Source organism: Ranitomeya imitator, chromosome 5, assembly GCF_032444005.1.
Source record: "Ranitomeya imitator isolate aRanImi1 chromosome 5, aRanImi1.pri, whole genome shotgun sequence".
NCBI classification, from domain to species: domain Eukaryota; kingdom Metazoa; phylum Chordata; class Amphibia; order Anura; family Dendrobatidae; genus Ranitomeya; species Ranitomeya imitator.
Genome location: NC_091286.1, coordinates 191,523,815 through 191,547,144, shown reverse-complemented (window position 1 = coordinate 191,547,144; position 23,330 = coordinate 191,523,815). Strand labels below are relative to the sequence as shown.

Genomic DNA, 23,330 nt, shown 5'->3' with positions numbered 1-23,330 from the left:
TGTGCCCAAACAGTGGTTTACCCCCACACATGGGGTATCAGCGTACTCAGGACAAACTGGACAACAACTTTTGTGGTCCAATTTCTCCTGTAACCCTTGGGAAAATAAAAAAATCTGGGCTAAATAATTATTTTTGAGGAAAGAAAACGTATTTATTATTTTCACTGCTCTGTGTTATGAACTTCTGTGAAGCACTTGGGGGTTCAAAGTGCTCACCTCACATCTAGATAAGTTCCTTTCGGGGTCTAGTTTCCAAAATGGGGTCACTTGTGGGGGGTTTCTACTGTTTAGCCACATCAGGGGCTCTGCAAACGCAACGTGACGCCCGCAGAGCATTCCATCAAAGTCTGCATTTCAAAACGTCACTACTTCACTTCCGAGCCCCAGCATGTGCCTAAACAGTGGTTTACCCCCACATATGGGGTATCACCGTACTCAGGAGAAACTGGACAACAACTTTTGGGGTCAAATTTCTCCTGTTACCCTTGGGAAAATAAAAAATAGCGGGCTAAAAATCATTTTTGAGAAAATAATTTTTTTTTTTAATTTTCATGGCTCTGCGTTATAAACTTCTGTGAAGCACTTGAGGGTTTAAAGTGCTCACCACACATCTAGATTAGTTCCTTTGGGGGTCTAGTTTCCAAAATCGGGTCATTTGTGGGGGATCTCCAATGTTTAGGCACACAGGGGCTCTCCAAACGCGACATGGTGTCCACTAACAATTGGAGCTAATTTTCCATTCAAAAAGTCAAAAGGCGCGCCTTCCCTTCCGAGCCCTGCCGAGTGCCCAAACAGTGGTTTACCCCCACATATGAGGTATCGGCGTACTCGGGAGAAATTGCTCAACAAATTTTAGGATCCATTTTATCCTATTGCCCATGTGTAAATGAAAAAATTGAGGCGAAAATTTTTTTTTTGTGAAAAAAAGTACTTTTTCATTTTTACGGATCAATTTGTGAAGCACCTGAGGGTTTAAAGTGCTCACTAGGCATCTAGATATGTTCCTTGGGGGGTCCAGTTTCCAAAATGGGGTCACTTGTGGGGGAGCTCCAATGTTTAGGCACACAGGGTCTCTCCAAATGCGACATGGTGTCCGCTAACGATGGAGATAATTTTTCATTCAAAAAGTCAAATGGCGCTCCTTCCCTTCCGAGTCTTACCATGTGCCCAAACAGTGGTTTACCTCCACATGTGAGGTATCAATGTACTCAGGAGAAATTGCCCAACAAATTTTAGGATCCATTTTATCCTGTTGTCCATGTGAAAATGAAAAAATTGAGGGTAAAAGAATTTTTTTGTGAAAAAAAAGTACTTTTTCATTTTTACGGATCAATTTGTGAAGCACCTGGGGGTTTAAAGGGCTCACTATGCATGTAGATAAGTTCCTTGGGGCGTCTAGTTTCCAAAATGGGGTCACTTGTGGGGGAGCTCCAATTTTTAGGCACACGGGGGCTCTCTAAACGTGACATGGTGTCCGCTAAAGAGTGCAGCCAATTTTTCATTCAAAAAGTCAAATGGCGCTCCTTCCCTTCCAAGCCCTGCCTTGCGCCCAAACAGTGGTTTACCCCCACATATGAGGTATCAGCGTACTCAGGACAAATTGGACAACAACTTTCGTGGTTCAGTTTCTCCTTTTACCATTGGGAAAATAAAAAAATTGTTGCTGAAAAATCATTTTTGTGACTAAAAAGTTAAATGTTCATTTTTTCCTTCCATTTTGCTTCTGCTGCTGTGAAGCACCTGAAGGGTTAATAAACTTCTTGAATATGGTTTTGTGCACCTTGAGGGGTGCAGTTTTTAGAATGGTGTCACTTTTGGGTATTTTCAGCCATATAGACCCCTCAAACTGACTTCAAATGTGAGGTGGTCCCTAAAAAAAATGGTTTTGTAAATTTCGTTGTAAAAATGAGAAATCGCTGGTCAAATTTTAACCCTTATAACTTCCTAGCAAAAAAAAATTTTGTTTCCAAAATTGTGCTGATGTAAAGTAGACATGTGGGAAATGTTATTTATTAACTATTTTGTGTCACATAACTCTCTGGTTTAACAGAATAAAAATTCAAAATGTGAAAATTGCGAAATTTTCAAAATTTTTGCCAAATTTCCGTTTTTATCACAAATAAACACAGAATTTATTGACCTAAATTTACCACTAACATGAAGCCCAATATGTCACGAAAAAACAATCTCAGAACCGCTAGGATCCATTGAAGCGTTCCTGAGTTATTACCTCATAAAAGGACACTGGTCAGAATTGCAAAAAACGGCAAGGTCTTTAACCCCTTCAAGACCCAGCCTATTTTGACCTTAAAGACCTTGCCGTTTTTTGCAATTCTGACCAGTGTCCCTTTATGAGGTAATAACTCAGGAACGCTTCAACGGATCCTAGCGGTTCTGAGATTGTTTTTTCGTGACATATTGGGCTTCATGTTAGTGGTAAATTTAGGTCAATAAATTCTGCGTTTATTTGTGATAAACACGGAAATTTGGCGAAAATTTTGAAAATTTCGCAATTTTCACATTTTGAATTTTTATTCTGTTAAACCAGAGAGATATGTGACACAAAATAGTTAATAAATAACATTTCCCACATGTTTACTTTACATCAGCACAATTTTGGAAACAAAATTTTTTTTTGTTAGGAAGTTATAAGGGTTAAAATTCGACCAGCGATTTGTCATTTTTACAACGAAATTTACAAAACCATTTTTTTTAGGGACCACCTCACATTTGAAGTCAGTTTGAGGGGTCTATATGGCTGAAAATACCCAAAAGTGACACCATTCTAAAAACTGCACCCCTCAAGGTACTCAAAACCACATTCAAGAAGTTTATTAACCCTTCAGGTGCTTCACAGCAGCAGAAGCAACATGGAAGGAAAAAATGAACATTTAACTTTTTAGTCACAAAAATTATCTTTTAGCAACAATTTTTTTATTTTCCCAATGGTAAAAGGAGAAACTGAACCATGAAAGTTGTTGTCCAATTTGTCCTGAGTACGCTGATACCTCATATGTGGGGGTAAACCACTGTTTTGGCGCATGGCAGGGCTTGGAAGGGAAGGAGCGCCATTTGACTTTTTGAATCAAAAATTGGCTCCACTCTTTAGCGGACACCATGTCACGTTTGGAGAGCCCCCGTGTGCCTAAAAATTGGAGCTCCCCCACAAGTGACCCCATTTTGGAAACTAGACGCCCCAAGGAACTTATCTAGATGCATAGTGAGCACTTTGAACCCCCAGGTGCTTCACAAATTGATCCGTAAAAATGAAAAAGTACTTTTTTTTCACAAAAAAATTCTTTTAGCCTCAATTTTTTCATTTTCACGTGGGCAACAGGATAAAATGGATCCTAAAATGAGTTGGGCAATTTCTCCTGAGTACACCAATACCTCACATGTGGAGGTAAACCACTGTTTGGGCACATGGTAAGGCTCGGAAGGGAAGGAGCGCCATTTGACTTTTTGAATGAAAAATTATTTCCATCGTTAGCGGACACCATGTCGCGTTTGGATAGCTCCTGTGTGCCTAAACATTGGCGCTCCCCCACAAGTGACCCCATTTTGGAAACTAGACCCCCCAAGGAACTAATTTAGATGCCTAGTGAGCACTTTAAACCCTCAGGTGCTTCACAAATTGATCTGTAAAAATGAAAAAGTAATTTTTTTTCACAAAAAAATTCTTTTCGCCTCAATTTTTTCATTTTCACATGGGCAGTAGGATAAAATGGATCATAAAATTTGTTGGGCAATTTCTCCCGAGTACGCCGATACCTCATATGTGGGGGTAAACCACTGTTTGGGCACTCGGCAGGGCTCGGAAGAGAAGGCGCGCCATTTGACTTTTTGAATGGAAAATTAGCTCCAATTGTTAGCGGACACCATGTCGCGTTTGGAGAGCCCCTGTGTGCCTAAACATTGGAGCTCCCGCACAAGTGACCCCATTTTGGAAACTAGACCCCCCAAGGAACTTATCTAGATGCATATTGAGCACTTTAAACCCCCAGGTGCTTCACAGAAGTTTATAACGCAGAGCCATGAAAATAAAAAATAATTTTTCTTTCCTCAAAAATGATTTTTTAGCCTGGAATTTCCTATTTTGCCAAGGATAATAGGAGAAATTGGACCCCAAATATTGTTGTCCAGTTTGTCCTGAGTACGCTGATACCCCATATGTGGGGGTAAACCACTGTTTGGGCGCACGGCAGGGCTCGGAAGGAATGGCACGCCATTTGGCTTTTTAAATGGAAAATTAGCTCCAATCATTAGCGGACACCATGTCACGTTTGGAGAGCCCCTGTGTGCCTAAACATTGGAGATCCCCCAGAAATGACACCATTTTAGAAACTAGACCCCCAAAGGAACTAATCTAGATGTGTGGTGAGGACTTTGAACCCCCAAGTGCTTCACAGAAGTTTATAACGCAGAGCCATGAAAATAAAAAAAAAAATTATTTTCTCAAAAATGATCTTTTAGCCTGCAATTTTTTATTTTCCCAAGGGTAACAGGAGAAATTTGACCCCAAAAGTTGTTTTCCAGTTTCTCCTGAGTACGCTGATACCCCATATGTGGGGGTAAATCACTGTTTGGGCACATGCCGGGGCTCGGAAGTGAAGTAGTGACGTTTTGAAATGCAGACTTTGATGGAATGCTCTGTGGGCGTCACGTTGCGTTTGCAGAGCCCCTGATGTGGCTTAACAGTAGAAACCCCCCACAAGTGACCCCATTTTGGAAACTAGACCCCCAAAGGAACTTATCTAGATGTGTGGTGAGCACTTTGAACCCCCAAGTGCTTCATAGAAGTTTATAATGCAGAGCCGTGAAAATAATAAATACGTTTTCTTTCCTCAAAAATAATTATTTAGCCCAGAATTTTTTAATTTTCCCAAGGGTAACAGGAGAAATTTGACCCCAATATTTGTTGTCCAGTTTCTCCTGAGTACGGTGATACCCCATATGTGGGGGTAAACTACTGTTTGGGCACATGCCGGGGCTTGGAATTGAAGTAGTGACGTTTTGAAATGCAGACTTTGATGGAATGCTCTGCGGGCGTCACGTTGCGTTTGCAGAGCCCCTGATGTGCCTAAACAGTAGAAACCCCCCACAAGTGACCCCATTTTGGAAACTAGACCCTGAAAGGAACTTATCTAGATGTGTGATGAGCACTTTGAACCCCCAAGTGCTTCATAGAAGTTTATAATGCAGAGCCGTGAAAATAATAAATACGTTTTCTTTCCTCAAAAATAATTATTTAGCCCAGAATATTTTATTTTCCCAAGGGTTACAGGAGAAATTGGACCCCAAAAGTTGTTGTCCAGTTTCTCCTGAGTACGCTGATACCCCATATGTGGGGGTAAACCACTGTTTGGGCACATGTCGGGGCTCGGAAGGGAAGTAGTCACTTTTGAAATGCAGACTTTGATGGAATGGTCTGCGGGTGTCACGTTGCGTTTGCAGAGCCCCTGGTGTGCCTAAACAGTAGAAACCCCCCACAAGTGACCCCATTTTAGAAACTAGACCCCCCAAGGAACTTATCTAGATATGTGGTGAGCACTTTGAACCTCCAAGTGCTTCACAGACGTTTACAACGCAGAGCCGTGAAAATAAAAAATCATTTTTCTTTCCTCAAAAATTATGTTTTAGCAAGCATTTTTTTATTTTCACAAGGGTAACAGGAGAAATTGGACCCCAGTAATTGTTGCGCAGTTTGTCCTGAGTATGCTGGTACCCCATATGTGGGGGTAAACCACTGTTTGGGCACACGTCAGGGCTCGGAAGTGAGGGAGCACCATTTGACTTTTTGAATACGAGATTGGCTGGAATCAATGGTGGCGCCATGTTGCGTTTGGAGACCCCTGATGTGCCTAAACAGTGGTAACCCCTCAATTCTAACTCCAACACTAACCCCAACACACCCCTAACCCTAATCCCAACTGTAGCCATAACCCTAATCACAACCCTAACCCCAACACACCCCTAACCACAACACTAACCCCAACACACCCCTAACCCTAACCACAACCCTAATTCCAACCCTAACCCTAAGGCTATGTGCCCACGTTGCGGATTCGTGTGAGATATTTCCGCACCATTTTTGAAAAATCTGCGGGTAAAAGGCACTGCGTTTTACCTGCGGATTTTCCGCGGATTTCCAGTGTTTTTTGTGCGGATTTCACCTGCGGATTCCTATTGAGGAACAGGTGTAAAACGCTGCGGAATCCGCACAAAGAATTGACATGCTGCGGAAAATACAACGCAGCGTTCCCGCGCGGTATTTTCCGCACCATGGGCACAGCGGATTTGGTTTTTCATATGTTTACATGGTACTGTAAACCTGATGGAACACTGCTGCGAATCCGCAGCCAAATCCGCACCGTGTGCACATAGCCTAATTCTAAAGGTATGTGCACACGCTGCGGAAAACGCTGCGGATCCGCAGCAGTTTCCCATGAGTGTACAGTTCAATGTAAACCTACGGGAAACAAAAATCGCTGTACACATGCTGCGGAAAAACTGCACGGAAACGCAGCGGTTTACATTCCGCAGCATGTCACTTCTTTGTGCGGATTCCGCAGCGGTTTTACAACTGCTCCAATAGAAAATCGCAATTGTAAAACCGCAGTGAAATGCGCAGAAAAAAACGCGGTAAATCCGCCATAAATCCGCAGCGGTTTAGCACTGCGGATTTATCAAATCCGCAGCGGAAAAATCCGCAGAGGACCAGAATACGTGTGCACATTCCTAACCCTAACCCTAACCCTAGCCCTAACCCTAACCCTAACCCTACCCCTAACCCTACCCCTACCCCTAACCCTAACCCTACCCCTAACCCTAACCCTAACCCTATTCTAACATTAGTGGGAAAAAAAAAATTTCTTTATTTTTTTATTGTCCCTACCTATGGGGGTGACAAAGGGGGGGGGTCATTTATTATTTTTTTTATTTTGATCACTGAGATAGATTATATCTCAGTGATCAAAATGCACTTTGGAACGAATCTGCCGGCCGGCAGATTCGGCGGGCGCACTGCGCATGCGCCCGCCATTTTGGAAGATGGCGGCGCCCGGGAGAAGACGGACGGGACCCCGGCTGGATCGGTAAGTATGATAGGGTGGGGGGGGACCACGGGGGGGGGGATCGGAGCACGGGGGGGGGAATCGGAGCGCGGGAGGGGTGGAACGGAGCGCGGGGGGCGTGGAACGGAGCACGGGGGGGCTGGAACGGAGCACGGGGGGGTGGAACGGAGCACGGGGGGGGTGGATCGGAGTGCAGGGGGGGTGATTGGAGCACGGGGGGGTGATTGGAGCACGGGGCGAGCGGACACGAGCACGGGGGGGAGCGGAGCACAGGGCGGAGGGGAGCCGGAGCAGTGTACCGGCCAGATCGGGGGGGTGGGGGGGCGATCGGAGGGGTGGGGTGGGGGCACACTAGTATTTCCAGCCATGGCCGATGATATTTCAGCATCGGCCATGGCTGGATTGTAATATTTCACCCGTTATAATGGGTGAAATATTACAAATCGCTCTGATTGGCAGTTTCACTTTCAACAGCCAATCAGAGCGATCGTAGCCACGAGGGGGTGAAGCCACCCCCCCTGGGCTAAACTACCACTCCCCCTGTCCCTGCAGATCGGGTGAAATGGGAGTTAACCCTTTCACCCGGCCTGCAGGGACGCGATCTTTCCATGACGCCGCATAGGCGTCATGGGTCGGAATGGCACCGACTTTCATGACGCCTACGTGGCGTCATGGGTCGGGAAGGGGTTAAGGTCAATATAGGCTGGATCATGAAGGGGTTAAGGGGTTAAGTGTTCCCTTTATCTTTTTGAGCAGTGTAGATTCCAATCTAAGAAAGCTAAAAAGTACAATTAAAAATGTTTTTAAAGATATGTACGTTAAAAAGATATGTAAGTTAAAAAATGCAATAGCTATCATTTTCACAGTTTCAAGGATCGGTTGAGTGCTGCAATTCCATCTCTTCTTTATTACAAAATTAACTTTATTCCCCCTGCAGCATTACGGTTTGTCACAGGGCGGCACCGGTGCTGGTTCAATCACCGCTCTGAGTATACAGAGAGGTGGCTGTAACCGGGCCTCCGCACTGACTGCTAGCCAGCCTCATGCCTAGCGGAGCTTAAAGTGTGCCCTCTTCCACAATAGCAATTTATTTGATGCAGTCCCAGTTGGCTATTCAGTTACTCTTTGAAGAATACGGAAACATAAGGAGAGTAATTGAGTAGCAATATCACAAACACAATTGGATCATCTGTGTTGACCTTAAAATGGCATTCTTACTTCTTGTTTATACACTAAATATCCTTGTTTTATGTGCATGTGGGACAGCAGAGCTTATGAGAAGAATTGGGTGGAGAGGAATTGGCCTCCATGATCTGACCTCCAACCTGGTGATCCAAACATTCTACATGAGCCACTTGTTGACAGAAAGTACATTATAATTCCCACCTCGGCACATGAAACTGGATCTCATGAAGCAAATCGTTAAAGTTTTGACAACTGAAGGAGATTGTTTCAAGTACATAATTTTGGCATTTCCTAGCCTATTATTTGAAAACATAAAGGCCGGTGTGTTTGATGGTCCACAGATTTGGCAGCTCATCAAAGATGAGCATTTCATAGGGACAGTATCACATCTCTAAAATAATGCTTGGTTATCATTCAAGACCTTGTCAAGGACTTGCTTGGAAATTGGAAATTCATGAGCAAACAATTACACCAAAATTGTCCAGTAACTTTTGGGAGAGCTACAAAATGCTTGGTTGCAACATGAGTATCAGGGTGCATTTTCTGCATAACCATCTTGCTTACTTTCCTGAAAACCTTAGTGATGAGTAAGGCAGGTTTCACACTTGCGTTTCAAAACGCATGCGTTTTAAAAAAAAAAGACGCATGGTGAAAAAACGCATGTAAACGCGTGCAAACGCTGCGGTTTTTTTACGCATGCGTTTTTGCATGTGGTGAAAAAAACGTGTCATTTTGACGCATTTACATGCGTTTTTTCATGCGTTTGCATTTTTTAAACGCATGCAGATAAATGTGTGACAGCTGCCAATCATCAAAATAAAGTCAAAAACCCACTATAAACAGAAAGAGCTAGGGGTAGGGTTAGGGGTAGGGATCCTAACCCTAACCCTAACCCTAAAGGGATCCTAACCCTACCCCTAACCCTACCCCTAACCCTAACCTTACCCTTAAAGGGATTAGGGGTAGGGTTAGGGGTAGGGTTAGGGGTAGGATCCCTTTATCAATTTTATGGTGTGGGGTGGTTTATCAGTGTGTTTTTATGTTGTTTTTTTTTTTAAAACGCATGCGTTTTTAACGCATGCACAAAAAAACGCATGCGTTCCCATTGACTCCAATGTGTTTTTTTACCCCAAAAAAACGCATGAAAACGCATGCGGTTTTTTGTGTCCAAAAAACGCCTCTCAAAAATACTACAAGTTGCATTTTTGAAAATGAACGCATGCAGTAAAAAAAAACGCATGCGATTGAAAACGCGACCAAACGCGTACACAAAAAACGCATGCGTTTTCAATGTTAAATATAGGGGAAAAAACGCATGCGTTTTTTTGTGCAAAAAACGCTGCAGACAAAAACGCAAGTGTGAAACCACCCTAAGGTGAATGATTCCACCAAGATTTGAAGTTCATGGTGGGATAGTATCAGGGTAGATGGGATGTACATGTGATGGTTGACTATTGTTAGAACATCAAGCAAGATTGTCCACAGATTGAATACTCCAGGAAAATATATAAATAGTAGTGTTTTTTATTTATGCACATAGCATTACAAAATGATACAATGCAATAATTTTTAACGTTTTTTTTCAGAGCTCAACCACAAATCTATCACAGAAAACTGTGTGCGTTGTTGATGAAATTGGAAAAATGGAGCTATTTAGCCAACCATTTATATTGGCTGTGAAAAAAATCTTGGATAACCAATCAGCTGTGGTGTTTGGAAGTTTACCAGTATCCAGAGGGAGAGTTCTACCATTTGTTGAAGAAATAAAACATCGACAAGATGTTAAACTGTTTAATGTAGGTAATTTTTTTCACATATTTAATAAGTAATTTTAGATGCAAACTTTAATACTTAAGTTTTCAGTTTAGTATGTGTCACATTGTCCTTCTCTGGTATCACACAATCAGCAGAGCAAGGGAAGAGTGAACAATCCCAAGAACTTTATTTTAGGCAAAAACCGAAAGGTCCATATACAATCCACCACACAAAGGATAAGATAGTCCAGAACACGAATGCAGTTCAGTAACAAGATAAAAGCCATGGGAGAAAATCTGTCTGCAATCCAGCAGACAGAGGATAAAATAGTCCATATACTCTCTTTCTCTCTGAGGTGCTGTGTTTACATCCTCGTCAAACACAGGATCTGATCTTTGGTGTCTCCTGACTGATATTTTAAAAGTCCCTCTCCTCATTCACAGGTCAGGGGAGAAAGTCGCAGGAGCTCATTATTTTAACATTTTATCAATTTGCATTGTAAAATTTAAAACATTCAAAACATTTACATTTTTTTCACAAAAATTTTACTTTAGACTCCACAATTTTTTTTTTCTTTTTGTTGCAAGAGTAACTGGAAAAAATGGACCACAAAATTTGTTGTGCAATTTCTCCTGAGCATGCCGATACCCCATATGTGGGGGAAAACCACTGTTTTGGTGCACAACAGAGCTTGGAAGGGAAGGCGCACCATTTGACTTTTTGAACGCAAATTTTGCTGGAATCGTCAGCGCATGTTTGGAGAACTCCTGCTGTGCCTAAACAGTGGAAACCCCCTAAAAGTGACCCCATTTTGTAAACTAGACCCAACAAGGAGTGTATTTAGATGTGTGGTGAGCACCTTGAACCCCCAGGTGCTTCTCAGAAGTGTATGACATTGAGGCGTGAAAATTAAAAAAAAATCACATTTTCCCCACAAGAATGTTATTTTAGCCCCAATTTTCTTATTTTCACAAGAGTAACAGGAGAAATCACACCATACAGTTGATGGCCTCTGTTCGGCGTTGTCCTTCTTTTTAGAAGGAACTGTGGCCGACCGGATCACAGGCCAGACGGCGTCCACAGTGCCTCCATCTGCCTCATTATAGGGAATCTTCCTCCTGGGGTTCCATCTGGATCACGTATTTCAGAGATTTACATGGCAACCCTGATGTGGGCACTGAGCGCAGAGCACAGAATGAATGTAAGCCGAGCCTTACTGCAATCTTTGGGAGGAAGAATGAACAAATCAACAGCAGGTGAAGAATTGTTAGTCATTAGATGACTTTATTCTTCGGGTCGGTGTGGTTACAGCGATACTAGATTTATATCAGGTTTTTATGTTTGGCTGCTGTTACACAGTAAATAATGCTTTTTTTTTGCAAAAAAAATAGCTAGTCCGCTATAATTTTTCCTTATTTAGGGCGACATTCATTAGGACTTGCTTTTTGCTTGACAAGTTGACTTTTTAATTGTTACCTTTTTTGGGCACATGACATTTTTTGATTGCTTTCTATTATGATTTTGGGGAGGCAGAATGAACTAAAACCAGCAATTCAGGAATTGTTTTTTTTTCTCATTCAGTGTGTGATAAGATTGATAAGGCAGCTTTATTCTTCGGATCCATATGATTACAGAGATACTACATTTATCTTTATTCTCAGAGCTGTAACTTTTTATTCTTCTGCTGATGCAGCTGTATGATGGACTGTTTTTTTGGGGGGACAAGATGATGTTTTCAGTGGTACCATGTTTATATTCATGTTTTTGATCGCATTTTATTCCACTTTTTGTTTGGCGCTATGATGATAAAGCATTTTTTGCCCTGTTTTTTTACGATGTTCACTAAAGAGTTTAACTAGTGGGACAGTTTTATACCAAATATTTGTACTTTTATTGTGTATATATATGTATATACAGTATATAATAGCTAATAGCCTAACATGTTGATACAGAGGCAAAAAAAAACCCATGCGGCAAACAATAAGCTCCACACTGGGGGAAAAAATTCCTTCCCGACTCCACATACGGCAATCAGACTAGTTCCCTGGATCAACGCCCTATTAATGAATCTAGTATATATAACCTGTAACATTATACTTTTCAAGAAAAGCATCCAGTCCCTTCTTAAATTTTTAGTAGTATCACTCATTACAACATCATTACAGCAGAGAGTTCCATAGTCTCACTGCTCTTACAGTAAAGAATCTGCGTCTGTGATTATGATTAAACCTTCTTTCCTCCAGACGTAGAGGATGCCCCCTTGTCCACGTCTCAGGTCTAAAAGATCACTAGAAAGGTCTTTGTACTGTCCCCTCACATATTTATATATTATAATAATATCACCCCTAAGCCTTCGTTTTTCCAAACTAAATAACCCCAAGTGTAATAACCTATCTTGGTATTGCAGACCCCTCCGGTGCTCTTATAACATTGGTCGCTCTTCTCTGCACCCGCTCTAGTTCAGCTAGGTCTTTTTTATACATCGGAGACCAGAACTGTACACAGTAATCTAAGTGTGGTCGAACTAGTGACTTGTATAGAGGTAAAATTATGTTCTCCTCATGAGCATCTATGCCTCTTTTAATGCATCCCATTATTTTATTTGCCTTTGTAGCAGCTGCTTGACACTGGCCACTAAATGTAAGTTTGTCATCCACCCATACCCCAGGTCTTTTTCAGTGACAGTTTTTCCCAGTGTTTTACAATTAAGCATAGTTATACATCTTATTTCTTCTGCCCAAGTGCATGACCTTACATTTATCCCCATTAAAGCTCATTTGCCATTTATCAGCCCAAGCTTCTAGTTTACATAAATCTTCTTGTAATATTAAATTGTCCTCCTTTGTATTGATTACACACAGAGTTTAGTGTTATCTGCAAATATTGAAATTCTACTCTGTATGCCCCCTACAAGCTCATTAACCCCTTCATGACCCAGCCTATTTTGACCTTAAAGACCTGGCCGTTTTTTGCAATTCTGACCAGTGTCTCTTTATGAGGTAATAACTCAGGAACGCTTCTAGCGGTTCTGAGATTGTTTTTTCGTGACATATTGGGCTTCATGTTAGTGGTAAATTTAGGTCAATAAATTCTGTGTTTATTTGTGATAAAAACGGACATTTGGCAAAAATTTTGAAAATTTTGCAATTTTCACATTTTGAATTTTTATTCTGTTAAACCAGAGAGTTATGTGACACAAAATAGTTAATAAATAACATTACCCACATGTGTACTTTACATCAGCCCAATTTTGGAAACAAAATTTTTTTTTTGCTAGGAAGTTATAAGGGTTAAAATTTGACCAGCGATTTCTCATTTTTACAACGAAATTTACAAAACCATTTTTTTTAGGGACCACCTCACATTTGAAGTCAGTTTGAGGGGTCTATATGGCTGAAAATACCCAAAAGTGACACCATTCTAAAAACTGCACCCCTCAAGGTGCACAAAACCACTTTCAAGAAGTTTATTAACCCTTCAGGTGCTTCACAACAGCAGAAGCAACATGGAAGGAAAAAAATGAACATTTAACTTTTTAGTCACAAAAATGATCTTTTAGCAACAATTTTTTTATTTTCCCAATGGTAAAAGGAGAAACTGAACCACGAAAGTTGTTGTCCAATTTGTCCTGAGTACTCTGATCCCTCATATGCCAAAAGGAGAGCAATTCAGAGCAATGATATATAAAACAAACTTTAATTACCATAAATAATACAAAAACATATATCAAAATATTACATTATCTAATAACTAGAGCACAGGATGAATGTCCCAGGAATGCTGGAAAAGCGCCCATCCCCCCACTCCCCGAGATGTAAATACCATAGTAATGGTATGCATAAGAAAAAGCACCTACACTATCCAACCAAGGTCACCCCAAAGCAGTGGGATTCTATAGTAATGCCATTAAGTCTGGTGGTGGAAAAAGGGTGCTAGCACTTACCCATACACAGAGGTAGGGGGGGGCGGTCGGGCGATGGTCCCCAACGCACGTTTCGTGGCCACATGTGCCACTTCCTCAGGGGGATAACCATGTACTGCCTAACAGGACCTTAAAATAGCCCTTGACACCGGTCACATGGTACACAGCAGCCAATCACAGTGGCGCCATCGGCACATGTGCACTGTGTCCGGCAAGTCCCAGCAGTGGAACTCAGCGTCAGACCAGGTGTGCACGCCCAGGGCAAAGAAAAAATGCCCGGAGCGCACACACCGAGCCCTAAGACGCCGGTCCACACAGGGACAGGACGAATCACAGCGCAATGCGCACGGCCACTGGTGAGGGAAAATACTAAAAGTGCACAATATAAGTATAAAAGCTACTCCCTCCACATCCACTACTCATAGCTACTACCAATACAGGACAATTGGGGACCCATCAAAAATACAGCTCACAATAAAAACCGGTAAATGAACAAATATACAAAGTGGAACTAAACCGTTTTCTATACATCGGCATCACATTATAGTGGAAAAAGTGCATCGCTTCAGTTTAACAGTCTTCATAGTAAGAATATTTGTCCCATTCTCTCTGAAGCAGATGTCTTGATGAGTCCACTTTGCCCCAATTTGGATGGTATCCACGCTGGTTACTTGAACGGAGCCAGGACATATTCAAAAGGCATACCTTAAGGCCTCGGATCAATTATTATCACTTATAACGTAAATAAACCAGAGGTTAAAATCACAAACACAAACATAAAAACAAATGCTAAAACCAAAAGATCCCGAACCATACAGGGGTTAAGGACGCCCAGGGCTGGAAGGGTCATATATTTAAATACAAAAGGAGGCAGAGGATGACACCTTGGCACACACAAATAAGGAATAAATAATAAGGAGTACAAACGGTACCAGGGATTCCCAGCCAGTCTCCCATGCTTGTCCCTGCCTAGCCTAAAGCTGCTTAGCATTCTGACGAGGGCAGGCACATTCTGCTTAGTGTGGCCGTTAAGTACTCATAAGTAGGGAGCAAAGCTCAGAGCCTCATTCAGACCCGCTGGTGATATAGTACCAAGTCTAACTATCCACCTAGTTTCCTTTTGTGCTAGAAGTTTTTTATTGTCCCCACCCCGAATACCCAAGTGCAAGGTATCAATACCCCTCACCTACCAGGGCATTATCACACACAGTATGGTCCGATAAACTTTTATGGGTGCCATATTGCGGCGTTGGACATGCATGGTGGATCAATGCTGTTTTCTATAGTGCTGGAAACTCCATTTTTAGTGTCTATAATTTCTCTTGTGTCAACTAATTGTAGGATTTATTGGTGCAAACATGATGGGACTGGAGAAGTGCGGAGTCTGTGTTGGCAGCCTGTATGATTTCTTATTCAGATGCACACACGTGCCTACTTTAACATTTGTTTTGCCTCCTCTCTTTCAAGCTTCCCATCCCGCTTATTACTTTAATGCACTGTCCTCCCATCGCCATAATAACTCTGTTATTGTAACTACATTAATGTTTATTCATGAGGAAGCCATTACCCTGCGAATTGTAGTGTGCAGCGAAGGCTTAATGTCCGGACCTGCTGCTATCTCTACATGGAGACTGCTGGATCAGCACATATGTGGGGGTAAACCACTGTTTGGGCGCACGGCAGGGCTTGGAAGGGAAGGAGCGCCATTTGACTTTTTGAATGAAAAATTGGCTGCACTCTTTAGCGGACACCATGTCGCGTTTGGAGAGCCCCCGTGTGCCTAAAAATTGGAGCTCCCCCACATGTGACCCCATTTTGGAAACTAGACGCCCCAAGGAACATATCTAGATGCATAGTGAACACTTTAAACCCCCAAGTGCTTCACAAATTGATCCGTAAAAATGAAAAAGTACTTTTTTTTCACAAAAAAATTCTTTTAGCCTCAATTTTTTCATTTTCACATGGGCAACAGGATAAAATGGATCATAAAATTTGTTGGGCAATTTCTCCTGAGTACGCAGATACCCCATATGTGGGGGTAAAGCACTGTTTGGGCGCACGGCAGGGCTCGGAAGGGAAGGCACGCCATTTGGCTTTTTAAATGGAAAATTAGCTCCAATCATTAGCGGACACCATGTCGCGTTTGGAGAGCCCCTGTGTGCATAAGCATTGGAGATCTCCCACAAATGACCCCATTTTGGAAACTAGACCCCCAAAGGAACTAATCTAGATGTGTGGTGAGCACTTTAAACCCTCAAGTGCTTCACAGAAGTTTATAACGCAGAGCCATGAAAATAAAATAAAAAATTTTCTTTTCTCAAAAATAATTTTTTAGCCCAGAATTTTTTAATTTTCCCAAGGGTAACAGGAGAAATTTGACCCCAATATTTGTTGTCCAGTTTCTCCTGAGTACGGTGATACCCCATATGTGGGGGTAAACTACTGTTTGGGCACATGCCGGGGCTCGGAAGTAAAGTAGTGACGTTTTGAAATGCAGACTTTGATGGAATGCTCTACGGGCATCACATTGCGTTTGCAGAGCCCCTGATGTGGCTAAACAGTAGAAACCCCCCACAAGTGACCCCATTTTGGAAAGTAGACCCGAAAGGAACTTATCTAGATATGTGGTGAGCACTTTCAACCCCCAAGTGCTTCACAGAAGTTTATAATGCAGAGCCGTGAAAATAATAAATACGTTTTCTTTCCTCAAAAATAATTTTTTAGCCCAGAATTTTTTATTTTCCCAAGGGTTACAGGAGAAATTGGACCCCAAAAGTTGTTGTCTAGTTTCTCCTGAGTACGCTGATACCCCATGTGTGGGGGTAAACCACTGTTTGGGCACACGTCGGGGCTCAGAAGGGAAGTAGTGACTTTTAAAATGCAGACTTTGATTGAATGGTCTGCGGACGTCACGTTGCGTTTGCAGAGCCCCTGGTGTGCCTAAACAGTAGAAACCCCCCAAAAGTGACCACTGTTTGGGCACATGGTAAGACTCGGAAGGGAAGGAGCGCCATTTGACTTTTTGAATGAAAAATTATCTCCATCGTTAGCGGACACCATGTCGCATTTGGAGAGACCCTGTGTGCCTAAACATTGGAGCTCCCCCACAAGTGACCCCATTTTGGAAACTGGACCCCCCAAGGAACATATCTAGATGCCTAGCGAGCACTTTAAACCCTCAGGTGCTTCACAAATTGATCCGTAAAAATGAAAAAGTACTTCTTTTCACAAAAAAAAATTTTTCGCCTCAATTTTTTCATTTACACATGGGCAATAGGATAAAATGGATCCTAAAATTTGTTGAGCAATTTCTCCCGAGTACGCCGATACCTCATATGTGGGGGTAAACCACTGTTTGGGCACTCGGCAGGGCTCGGAAGGGAAGGCGCGCCTTTTGACTTTTTGAATGGAAAATTAGCTCCAATTGTTAGTGGACACCATGTCGCGTTTGGAGAGCCCCTGTGTGCCTAAACATTGGAGATCCCCCACAAATGACCCGATTTTGGAAACTAGACCCCCAAAGGAACTAATCTAGATGTGTGGTGAGCACTTTAAACCCTTAAGTGCTTCACAGAAGTTTATAACGCAGAGCCATGAAAATTAAAAAAAAAAATTATTTTCTCAAAAATGATTTTTAGCCCGCTATTTTTTATTTTCCCAAGGGTAACAGGAGAAATTTGACCCCAAAAGTTGTTGTCCAGTTTCTCCTGAGTACGGTGATACCCCATATGTGGGGGTAAACCACTGTTTAGGCACATGCTGGGGCTCGGAAGTGAAGTAGTGACGTTTTGAAATGCAGACTTTGATGGAATGCTCTGCGGGCGTCACGTTGCGTTTGCAGAGCCCCTGATGTGGCTAAACAGTAGAAACCCCCCACAAGTGACCCCATTTTGGAAACTAGACCCCGAAAGGAACTTATCTAGATGTGAGGTGAGCACTTTGAACCCCCAAGTGCTTCACAGACGTTTACAACGCAGAGCCGTGAAAATAAAAAATAATTTTTCTTTCCTCAAAAATGATGTTTTAGCAAGCAATTTTTTATTTTCTCAAGGGTAACAGGAGAAATTGGACCCCAATAATTGTTGCGCAGTTTGTCCTGAGTATGCTGGTACCCCATATGTGGGGGTAAACCACTGTTTGGGCACACGTCGGGGCTCGGAAGTGAGGGAGCACCATTTGACTTTTTGAATACAAGATTGGCTGGAATCAATGGTGGCGCCATGTTGCGTTTGGAGACCCCTGATGTGCCTAAACAGTGGAAACCCCTCAATTCTACCTCCAACACTAACCCCAACACACCCCTAACCCTAATCCCAACTGTAGCCATAACCCTATTTACAACCCTAACCCCAACACACCCCTAACCACAACCCTAACCCCAACACACCCCTAACCCTAAGGCTATGTGCCCACGTTGCGGATTCGTGTGAGATTTTTCAGCACCATTTTTGAAAAATCCGTGGGTAAAAGGCACTGCGTTTTACCTGCGGATTTACCGCGGATAGCCAGTATTTTTTGTGCGGATTTCACCTGCGGATTCCTATTGAGGAACAGGTGTAAAACGCTGCGGAATCCGCACAAAGAATTGACATGCTGCAAAAAATACAACGCAGCGTTTCCGCGTGGTATTTTCCGCATCATGGGCACAGCGGATTTGGTTTTCCATATGTTTACATGGTACTGTAAACCTGATGGAACTCTGCTGCGAATCCGCAGCGACCAATCCGCTGCGGATCCGCAGCCAAATCCGCACCGTGTGCACATAGCCTAATTCTAAAGGTATGTGCACATGCTGCGGAAAACGCTGCGGATCCGCAGCAGTTTCCCATGAGTTTACAGTTCAATGTAAACCTATGGGAAACAAAAATCACTGTACACATGCTACAGAAAAACTGCACGGAAACGCAGCGGTTTACATTCCGCAGCATGTCACTTCTTTCTGCGGATTCCGCAGCGGTTTTACAACTGCTCCAATAGAAAATCACAGTTGTAAAACCGCAGTGAAATGCGCAGAAAAACCGCGATAAATCCACAGCGGTTTAGCACTGCGGATTTATCAAAATCCGCTGCGGAAAAATCCGCAGAGAACCAGAATACGTGTGCACATACCGAAACCCGAAACCCTAACAATAGTTCTAACTCCAACTTTAGTGGAAAAAAAAAATTCTTTATTTTATTATTGTCCCTACCTATGGGGGTGACAAATGGGGGGGTCATTTACTGTTTTTTTTATTTTGATCACTGTGAGGTTTTATCACAGTGATTAAAATTCACATTGGAACGAATCTGCCGGCCGGCAGATTCGGCGGGCGCACTGCGCATGCGCCCGCCATTTTGGAAGATGGCGGCGCCCAGGAAAGAAGACGGACGGACCCCGGGAGGCTCGGTAAGTATGATGGCGTGGGGGAGGGAGTATGGGGGGGTGGATCGGAGCATGGGGGGGTGGATCAGAACACGGGGGGTGGATCGGAACACGGGGGGTGGATCGGAGCACGGGGGGTGGATTGGAGCACGGGGGGTGGATTGGAGCACGGGGGGGTGGATCGCAGTGCGGGGGGGTGGATCGAAGTGCAGGGGGTGGGATTGGAGCACGGGGGGAGCGGACAGGAGGACGGGGGAGCTGAGCACAGGACGGAGGGGAGCGGACCACAGATCGGGGGGCTGGGGGGGCGATCGGTGGGGTGGGGGCACATCAGTGTTTCCAGCCATGGCCGATGATATTGCAGCATCGGCCATGGCTGGATTGTAATATTTCACCAGTTTTTTAGGTGAAATATTACAAATCGCTCTGATTGGCAGTTTCACTTTCAACAGCCAATCAGAGCGATCGTAGCCACGGGGGGGTGAAGCCACCCCCCCCCCTGGGCTAAAGTACAACTCCTCCTGTCCCTGCAGACCGGGTGAAATTACAGTTAACCCTTTCACCCGGCCTGCAGGAGCCCAATCCGGCCATGACGCATATGCTGCGTCACAGGTCGGAATGGCACAGGTTTTCATGACGCATACGGTGCGTCAAAGGTTGGGAAGGGGTTAATAAATGCCATATATACTCAAGTATAAGCTGAGAATTTCAGCCCATTTTTTTAGGTGGAGTGGCTGCTGTCTAAGCCTACTCACCTGCTCCTGGCGCGGTCCCTGGTTCCCCGGCGCCGGCATCTTCTTCCTGTAGTGAGCGGTCACATGGTACCACTCATTACAGTAATGAATATGGACCCAACTCCACTCCCATAGGGGTGGAGATGCATATTCATTACTGTAATGAGTGGTACCATGTGACCGCTCACTACAGGAAGAAGCTGCTGGCGCCGGGGAAGCAGGAACCGCACCAGGAGCAGGTGAGTTTAAGCAGTGCGCGTCGCTAGCCGCCGCTGCGTCTTCTGCATCTTCTGCACTGACGCTCAGGTTAGAGGGCGCGGTGACGATTAGTGCACGCCGCCCTCTGCCTGAGCAGTCAGTGCAGTGGACGGGGAACGTAGCGGCGGCTGGCGGCGGTGGAATGCGGAGCAGGTGAATATAGCAAGTGCCCGGGGCCGGAGCGACGAGAGGTATGTGATTTTTTTTTTTTTTATCGCAGCAACAGCATATGGGGCAAATGACTGTATGGAGCCTCTTATGGGGCATAATCAGCATTTATGGAGCATTACATGGGGCAAATGACTGTATAGAGCATCTTATGGGGCTATAATCAGCATTTATGGAGCATTACATGGGGCAAATGACTGTATGGAGCATCTTATGGGGCCATAATCAGCATTTATGGAGCATTACATGGGGCAAATGACTGTATGGAGCATCTTATGGGGCCATAATCAGAATTTGTGCAGCATTATATGGGGCAAATGTCTGTATGGAGCATCTTATGGGGTCGTAATCCGCATTTGTGGAGCATTATATGGGGCAAATGTCTGTATGGAGCATCTTATGGGGCCATAATCAGCATTTGTGCAGCATTATATGGGGCAAATGTCTGTATGGAGCATCTTATGGGGCCATAATCAGCGTTTGTGCAGCATTATATGGGGCAAATGTCTGTATGGAGCATCTTATGGGGTCATAATCCGCATTTGTGGAGCATTATATGGGGCAAATGTCTGTATGGAGCATCTTATGGGGCCATAATCAGCATTTGTGCAGCGTTATATGGGGTGTATTTTGTATAGAGCAGAGGTGTCACACTGCATTCCTCGAGGGCTGCAAACAGGTCATGTTTTCAGGATTTCCTTGTATTGCACAGGTGATAATTTAATCACCTGCATAGAATGATTCCAGCACCTTGTGCAATACAAGGAAATCCTGAAAATATGACCTGTTTGCGGCCCTCGAGGAATGCAGTTTGACACCTCTGGTATAGAGCATCTTATGGGGCCCATCATGAACTGTATGGAGCATTATATGGGGCTCCTGATTCAATATGGATATTCAAATACACTTAACCTACTGATGTCTCAATTAATTTTACTTTTATTGGTATCTATTTTTATTTTTGACATTTACCCGTAGCTGCTGCATTTTCCACCCTAGGCTTATACTCAAGTCATTAAGTTTTCCCAGTTTTTTGTGGCAAAATTAGGGGTCTCGGCTTATACTCAGGTCGGCTTATACTCCAGTATATACGGTATGTTAAAAAGAAGCGGGCCCAACACTGACCCCTGCGGTACCCCACTGCTAATCGCGACCCAGCTGAGTGTGCTCCATTAATAACCACCCTTTGTTTCCTATCCCTGAGCCAGTTCTTAACCCACTAACACATATTTTCCCCTATTATCATTGTTCTCATTTTATGTATCAACCTTTTGTGTCGTACTGTATTAAAAACCTTTTGAAAAGTCCATATACACCACTTCCACTGCGTATCCTTGGTCTAGTCCAAGAGCTTGCCTTTTTATGATGATGTTCGTCCTTCATAGTCAAAATGACCATGGCTTTAGGGTTAGAAGAGGATTAGTAGTTATGCCAGCATGCTAAACAGCTTAATCATTTACATATGAGTTGCCACCGCAGACTCCTCCACATCAGGTGGCAAGACAATGTCTCGGACATGGCATTTCTGGAACAATGTAAAAAACTTTACATTTTTCATGTAAATGGTCATAATAAAGGTACAGCTCTGTTATCCATTTTTTTCGGTTATATAATTATACATTTATGGATGAGCTCCCTCTCTATAATTGACCCTCTGCTTGGGTTTCTTCTTGTTCTCAGATAGGGCAGTAAGAACCTGGTGACAGATTCCTATTAAGCAAAATAAAAATGTTCCCCAGTTTGGTATTGCATCTTCATCTGAAGTAAATATCGACATATTTGTCAGTCATTTGGTTATATAATATTTTATATTCTTTTCTGGCTTTTTACATGTATTGTTTTACTATTTGTGCATTTTTTATTATATTCTAGGTTACGAAAGAAAATCGAGATGAAATACTGGGTGAAATAGTGACTACAATACAAGACTGCTTTATTGCAAAATCCAACTAAGAACAACTAATTATGACTGCTTACAACACTGACACCTTATACATAATAAACTTCTACAGCATAACTTTTCTTATTGGTCTTAATATCTCTAATTTGAAAAGTCAATAAAATTAAGATGAAGGGAGTACAACTTGGTTTCTCTTGAAAACAATCATTCACCAGCTGAACATATGTAGATGGCCATATAATGAAACAGTAGCTGCAGAGCTGAGTAAAATGTTTTTTTATTTTTTAATTTATTATCTCCATTGTGGAGATATTAGCTTGTAAAGTTAAGTTTTTAATTTAGGATAAGTCCAACTCGGAGTTAAAAGGGCTGTCCCACAAAGAAAGTGTATTTTAATTAATAGATCTTGGAATTAAAAAAAGTTCCACGATTGGAAGTGTTAAAAATATGTTCCTGTGCGTAGATATGCATCTTATAAATTTGCCCCTGCTGTGTAATGGTCATGTCTGACCTTACAGGAACATGGTCTGATCATACCACAACACCTGAGCAGGGGAGGAAGCAAAAGAACATATACAGACATTATCTCTCATGATTCTTTCTGGTAGGTAAAACATTGTTTAAAAACAGGCAGTGAAATGTTCTACCTCACAGAAATTATCAGCTGTGATCCTGTGCTGTCCTGTCTGTATACTCTCCCCTGCCCAGGAGATGTGTTATGATCACACCATGTTCCTGCACAGTCAGACACAGACATTTCACAGTACACAGCATAAGGAACTTTTTTTTAACACATCCAACTGTGGAAATTATTATTATAATTATTATTCAAAGATCTATTGATTGAAATGTTGATTAAAGTGAACTTTGTTTACGGGAAAATCCCTTTAAGAGATTCGTCTCTAGGTGTCATGCAAGGGGAAGAAAAAACATGCCCTGATTTATGCAGCTAAAAAAATGCCATTGCACACAC

The 23,330-nt window shown here is 42.9% G+C and overlaps 1 protein-coding gene across 1 annotated transcript in view; it reads left to right on the top strand.

Annotated features, from left to right (window-relative positions):
• NTPCR (nucleoside-triphosphatase, cancer-related) overlaps positions 1–22,479 on the top strand; it is an 80,455-nt gene extending 57,976 nt beyond the window's left edge. The window contains exons 4-5 of the mRNA XM_069769447.1: positions 9,845–10,054; positions 22,330–22,479. Coding sequence (XP_069625548.1) covers positions 9,845–10,054; positions 22,330–22,410 — 291 coding nt within the window. The 3' untranslated portion in view covers positions 22,411–22,479. The remainder of the gene's footprint in view (positions 1–9,844; positions 10,055–22,329) is intronic.
• Positions 22,480–23,330: the final 851 nt, after the last annotated feature.